Source organism: Metopolophium dirhodum, chromosome 2, assembly GCF_019925205.1.
Source record: "Metopolophium dirhodum isolate CAU chromosome 2, ASM1992520v1, whole genome shotgun sequence".
Classification (NCBI taxonomy): Eukaryota; Metazoa; Arthropoda; class Insecta; order Hemiptera; family Aphididae; genus Metopolophium; species Metopolophium dirhodum.
Genome location: NC_083561.1, coordinates 28,993,073 through 29,000,552, shown reverse-complemented (window position 1 = coordinate 29,000,552; position 7,480 = coordinate 28,993,073). Strand labels below are relative to the sequence as shown.

The window sequence follows — 7,480 nt, the reverse complement described above, 5'->3', positions numbered from 1 at the left end:
ATTAAACCTATTAGGTACGTAAATAACATTTATTAATATGACAAATATTTAAAATTGCAAAAAAGGGGGACCCTCTTGTTAATACCCCTCACTTTGTTTTTTGGATAGCGCTGGGAGTTTTTGTGCACAAACGTCGGGACCTGGTGCACATTTCCGCACAAACGATGCACAAACGTTTGGCACATTCAAAAATCCAAATATTCAATGTGGGGGGGGGCTACCGTTTCAATGGCCCTCCCATTTTGTTTTAGGGATAGAGCTTTCAGTTTTTGTGCACATACGATTGGACTTGGTGCACATTTCTGCACAAACGATGCACAAACGTTTGGCGTGGTCAGAAGTTCAAATTTCGAAAGTGGGGGGGCAATTGAAATGGACCTTTCATAATATGATTTGTGTTCAATAATTTCGTAATTTGGCGCCTTACGTAAACGTTACACACGTTTGTTGTGTCCGAGTAACCTCAAAACATTTGCAAGCTCCTTGGATGAAATCATATCGCGCATGCGCGCAGCGACCCGTCGGCAATTTTCCTATTCGCCATTGAGTGACGATATCTATCTTTTTCAAACCACGTTGGAATCATTGTGCGCTGCCCCGTTTCTATTTCGTATAGAATAGTTATTCGGATTGTTTGGGATCGTTTAATTTACTAACCGAATCGTCATGGCTGTTGGCAAGAACAAGGGGCTGTCTAAAGGTGGCAAGAAAGGCTTGAAGAAGAAGATGTAAGTTGTACACGGTTTTTCGGATTAACGTAACCATAGCGTACATACGTGTATATAAATTATCGTATCCCGGAATGTTCTCGACTCCGATCGTTTTTTAATTTTGGTATTGTATTTATTGTTTTCAGCATCGACCCGTTCACGCGTAAGGATTGGTACAATGTCCGTGCCCCGTGCATGTTCACAAACCGCGATGTTGGCAAAACACTTGTCAATCGTACCCAGGGAACGAGTAAGTGTTTTGATAATTTTTGTATCGACCCTGTTGATTTAAATTAAAACGACGTTGTGTTGTATACAACACTTCTGTGTAAATACGTCAAGGCATTAGTCCATTCTTTGTTAGGCGTATTGAAAGTCGCAATGAAAGTATAACTTGACTTGTGTCGATTGTTTAAATATTTTATAAAACAAACTCCACTCAAAAACGCTAACCTATAACTTAATGCATTTTAGTATAGTAAAACCTCTTCACTGCTGAATCGCTCAGTACCAACTCATGTTTCCATTACAAAGGAGATTAAAATATACGGGACTGTTGTTATTTTTGTCGTAAGGATATTTCCGTCTTATATATGGGGTTATATAAGGAGGTTGGGCTGTATATTATTTTTGAACAGTAGAAATTATAGTCTATTAACTATTTAATTTAGTAAAATGATATATTATAATATACTTAAATGTATTCATATAATATGTTAACAAGTGAAAAAGACTACCGGGCGACCATTTTCTTTTAAAATAAGTGGTGTTTTGATGATTTAATAACAATGGTGCAAAAAATAAATTTGCATTAATGTTCAGTTTAAAAGTTACAGTTAAAACACTATTTTTTCTCGGGCCTCCCACGTGCTTTACTATGTTGCACAGTGGTGCGTCTGTGGCCACTCATTTGCTGCACTGCGCTCGGACAAAAAAAAAACAACAATATCCCTAGACTTGTTATGGATTACTACCTCAAGTAACTCACAGGGTAAAAATTTGCATTGAACCATAGAGAACTAGAAGGTGCTTAGTACTACTAGGCTACAGCCACCAATTTCTGAATTATATTGAGTTATTTAACATATATTATTAATATTCACAATGTTCACTAATTTTAAAGTGTTATAACTTTTAAACTAATAATTACTGCATATTTATTTTTGCACCATCGTTCTTAACTCATCAAAACACCCCTTTAAAAACAAAAAAGGTCACCCAGTAAAGTAGACTTATACCTTTACTATAATCATAACTTAATTAGCTAAAGTATTGTATCGCCTACTGTTATTCTGGAAATCAATTATTATATATTTGAAATACTTATTTCATTTTATAATGGACTTGGATAGCATTGGTCCATGTCCAAAATATACTTGACCTAAAACTTGCATCTTTAAACTTATTAAATGACTAGGAACATAATAAGTAAGTATAGACTGGAATCGAAATTTTAGTTATTTTTTTAAATAAGTCAGAAAGAAGATTGTGTAATCTTTATAATATAATTCCCTTGGTGTTGTAGGTACCTAAAACTCCCAAATCAATGATTTATTAAATAATTAATATGGCTTTTTTTATTGTCTACTGGGTGTTAGTGCTTACAATACCTAGTTTATTATCTTAATTAGCAAAAATCAATTTCAACTTTTATGTAGTTTATACTAGGTAATACTAAGAATTATGTTATGCAAGCAGGACTTAAGTTAAATTTAATTTTTGACTTGCATATTTATATGTATTTTGAAACCATGTATCAACATGTTATGTCATAAATTCATTCTGCCTTCCAAGCAGTACCTAAACAATAATATTAGTTAAAATTAATTTTCAAAAATCTGTTATAACTGGAGTTTTAATAAATAAATGATAAGCATGACACATACAACAATGTGTATTTTAAGCCCTGTGTGAATAATATTGTCTAATGTAATGAGTGATTTTAAAATAAAATAATTTGTGTATTGTTATATATACTCGTTAATTAATATTATTTTAAATTCTTTAGAAATTGCATCTGAAGGTCTGAAACACCGTGTGTTTGAAGTTTCGCTCGCCGATTTGCAAGAAGATGATGGAGCTGAAAGGAGTTTCCGTAAATTCAAATTGATCGCTGAAGATGTTAAGGGCAGAAATGTTCTGACTAATTTCCACGGAATGGACCTTACCACTGATAAATTGCGTTCAATGGTAAAGAAATGGCAAACTCTGATTGAAGCTAATGTTGATGTAAAGACCACTGATGGATACTTATTACGTGTATTTTGTATTGGATTTACATCAAAAGATCAATCATCCACAAGAAAAACTTGTTATGCTCAACATACTCAGGTATAAACTTTTTTATACAAAAATAATTTTCAAATAAAATATAATTTAAAATGTATTAGCAGGAGCACATTCAATTAAAAATGCTGTATATTTTACTATTGGATGTACATTTATTATTTTAGGTCAGAGCTATAAGAAAGAAGATGGTAGAAACTATTACCGAAGAAATTGTGAAATCTGACTTAAAAGAAGTAGTGAACAAGCTCCGACCTGACTCAATTGCTAAGGAAATTGAAAAGAAATGCCAAAGCATCTATCCATTACACGATGTTTTTATTCGCAAGGTACTTCCCTCATTTTACCCATAATAAATAATTGCACGTTATTAATGTTGATAATTATTTTAGGTTAAAGTTTTGAAGAAACCACGTATGGATATTGGTAAACTGATGGAATTCCACAGCGACGAAGGTGTGACCACTGTAGTTGATGAAGAAACGGGTGTCCAAGTAGATAGGCCTGAAGGTTATGAGCCACCAGTCCAAGAATCTGTTTAAACCATGGATTTTTATAAATAAACAATTGAGTTCTATTTTATTGCTTTGTTTATTTTGTAGAACTTTTGGGGTTATTGTCAAATATACATGGAGTTTTCTAAGGCTAAAAAACAATTGTGACCTAAACTATAGAAATTTATTTTTTAATCGTGTTTTACATATTAAACAAAAACCAAAGTATATTCTTATGAGAAACCTAGCCATCAAACAACAACTCTTCGGAAGCATTTGATTTTTGACATTTTAATTGATACTATACTATTATATGCATTATTATATATAAATATATACCAGATATTGGTAGCCTAGTGGCTATTGTGATAATAGTTATAACTCATAATTCAATATATTTCTAGTTCTTGAACCAAGGTCCCTTAAAATAGTCCTCGTTGCACTACTAATGTTTGCTACTTTGATAACAAATCGTTAATACCCAAATTGGTTGGTGGTTTATCAACAAACATTTTGGAGTAGTTCCTGATTTTTTAAGCAATTATATATAATTTTTATTTTATATACACAAATTTAGTATTTGTTACAACAGTTTATTGTATTCTTCAGACGTATACTTGTCAACTGATCAACTTACATATTTCAAATATCTATCTATTTGTACCCAATATTTTGATTCTGGACAGACTGCTGGATGTTTTCATTTTATAATAATGTGCACTTTTTGGATCAGTAACATTGATTTAACTTAAGAAATGGTATTTTGTTAAAATTCAACTAATTTTGTTCGTAGGGACTTGAAACTTAATTAACACTACATACAGTGATGCCAGGTTGTATGAAAAATCACTAAACATTTATTATTTGTTGCTAAATTAATACAGTTTTTATGTAACCCAGCTTAATATGTATATTACTATTTCCTAAACACAATGGAATTTTCAAAATATTAAGATTAGTTATTTCAAGCTGTTTATATCATAAATCTATTCACGTTGTTCTAATGTACATTAGTATTGACTTGCAGGTGAACAACAACTTAACTTGTAATATTATAATAATTATTAGTGAATATATATATTATTCTATATATGCAATTTTCATTCGTCATAAAATAATTCAGCCTATCGTATTGCCGTAAAACGTGTAAAAATATAGATAGACAGACCGCTCGGAATCAAAATTTACACCTATTTTTTAGAGGACGTTCTCAATGACAAAAGTTACACGTATCACCTATTATATACAGCAGAGCGATACCGATTTTTACACTTAATTGCAAACAAATTTTTGGGAACCAAATATTTTAATATTCCTGGTATACTTGAATAGTTTGTTTCAACTGACGGGAGGAAAGTTCAGAAACTTTTTATTGGAAATATACAAACCATATAGTGATTTTTTAATGTGTTGCGGAATATTATGATGGTGTGATTTTAATAGGTGGGTTCTTAGTCTTGGTAATCAGTGTATGGCGGTATGGCGGTATAGCAACAAATAGATACAATCGCATACATTAACAATCAACTTCAAAAGTTATAAACGACAATATAGTCACATAAAGTATGAGACAATGTCCCGGTATAGCACTTCTGACACTGATTTTGGACAAAACTTATATGTTGAACAGTCTGATATAAGCTCAGATCCAGAGTCAATAAAATGCCAGTACTCTTCAATCAACATAACTATAGAGTTACCTACTTAATATTTATAATGTTTTTTATCTTTTATATTATTTATAACGTACCTACCTATTTATATTTAAAAATTAAATTGATTTGTTTAGTTCAAATAAGTATATCTTATTTTTTTGTTATATATACCTAGCTACGTACGTAAGTACTATTGTATGTTTAACCAATCATTAATGACTATATATATATATATAAATATAGTCTATTCGGATTTCCTATACTCATTAATCTCTGAGCACTGACCATTGTACTATTTGTACTTTTACAGTTTACATTGGCACATCATAAGTAATGGGTATCTAAATAATCTATGCCGTACCTTTGTCTATTGTGTATAAATGTAATGTTATTAATGTCTATAATAGTGTGAACAAATATAAGTAAACATTTAATTTTCATCATTCTTGGTTTATTTCGATTTCAACATTCGTCGGTCATTTAAGTGATGTTAATTAATTAATGTTATAGTTGTATCTACATAGTACATCTATTTGTTTAGTTTCGAATTTTCGATTGTTTTGAATCTTATAATATTTTATAAATAATAATTAATAATTTAAGGACGGATTCTCATATTATGCATTCATATATACCAATGGTTATTAAATAATACCAATAGGTATAAATACCCATAGCCAATAGGTATGCCATTATAAAGGCAATACTTTGGAAGAAAATATGCAAAATATGTGCTTTGTGAAAAATTTAATTTTTTTTAGTTACCTTAATACTTATTTAATTATTATAATATAATTGGACCTACCCCTCAAATGTATTTAAAAAAATTGAAACATTCAGCAAATTCAAAATTGATACAAATCAAACATTTGACCGAATAAATAATTTTTTATTGACATGTATAGAAAAAAAAATTAAATTAATCAAATATACAATCCAAGTGAGGACGGTATAACCAAGCTGGTTACCAAACAATTTTAATAAATTTTAATTTTTTTTCTCCAATTATTTTAGAAAGCACAGAGTATTTTCAATTTCAACCTCCTAAAAGTGCCAACTAGATCCAATTTACTTCCAAAAACATACATGGGGCATCAAAGTTTATGATCAGAGCATTTTTTCTACCAGAAAAGTTGAAAAGTTACAAACATTTTAAAATAGGTACCTCAAATAAACGTCTGAAATTATTAGACTGGACAAAATAAAAATAAAATTGTAACTAATTTTCAAGCCCCCCCCTCCCCCTCATTGAAAAATCTTGCGTACGCCACTGGTAATCAACCACCTACCTAAGTACCTACCTATATGTGTTTAATTTGCATACGCTGTATATTATGATAAAAATGTTTTTCTTACAAAAACTAATTTACCTACCTATTACATAATTCACAGGTCTAAGATAAATTATAAAATAAGATTAAGTTATTAAAACGGAGGAAGGGCGCCGGGAAATTCTCGTCTTCCTGATAAGCCTATTCAGTATCCACCCATGGTATCTCAACTAGATCCAATTTGCTGCAAGTAACCGCTCTCGAAGTTGTAAATTCTTCCTTAATATTTAAACCTTCAATTTTATGGCACAATTAAATAATAAGTTGGTAGCTGGTTAGGCCCAACATGTATGGCTTATCTATAATCATTAATCGTACCTAGTAGACACAGAATATTAACTATACTTTACTATAGAGCAACCACCTGGCCACCTATTATACGAATGGCAAGCAGCTACTGTATTTATTTTTAGGTATTAGATAAATGCGTTTGCTAACTGCTACATTTCCTGAATTGCTCTTTAGGTGCGAGGGCGGTGGGATAGTAAACTGTTGAGGGTCCCTTTGTTCTAATGTGTTCAATACTTCAAGCCAACGGTAAATTATGGTGGGCTTGTACTCTTGACCAGTGGCGGATAAGCTTATATTTTTTTACCGGGAAGTAATTTGAATAAGGGCCCCCAAAAAATAAGACACGAGCGAAATTTTAATCTGATATAATAATACAATACAGTGGCGTAGCCAGGAATTTTGTATGGGAGGGGGCTAAGTATACAAATACAATATGTCTTTTATTTACACTTTTTATTTTTTATTAATCCTGATAAAATTTTAAGGTCAACACAGTCAATTGGGAGGCGGCTATACTCGATATAGGCCCCTTAGCCCCCCTTGGCTACGCCACTGATACAATACAAAACTATATAATAAGTAATATAGGTACTCTTAGTACAGATTTGGGAACAATTCTGGTTTAGCAACTTTTCGATTTTAAAATTTTTTTTTTTCAAAATGTGTATTTAAGGGTGCTTTATAAGAATGTAAAAAAAAAGCCCGAACAAACT

The 7,480-nt window shown here is 31.2% G+C and overlaps 1 protein-coding gene across 1 annotated transcript; it reads left to right on the top strand.

The window, feature by feature from the left end:
* Positions 1 to 539: 539 nt before the first annotated feature.
* On the top strand, positions 540 to 3,578 carry LOC132939119 (small ribosomal subunit protein eS1). Its single transcript, XM_061006143.1, has 5 exons — positions 540 to 728; positions 857 to 960; positions 2,719 to 3,041; positions 3,164 to 3,325; positions 3,389 to 3,578. Exons 1-5 carry the CDS (start codon positions 667 to 669, stop codon positions 3,536 to 3,538), a joined length of 801 nt encoding a protein of 266 aa, XP_060862126.1. The 5' UTR covers positions 540 to 666; the 3' UTR covers positions 3,539 to 3,578.
* The last annotated feature ends 3,902 nt before the right edge of the window (positions 3,579 to 7,480 follow it).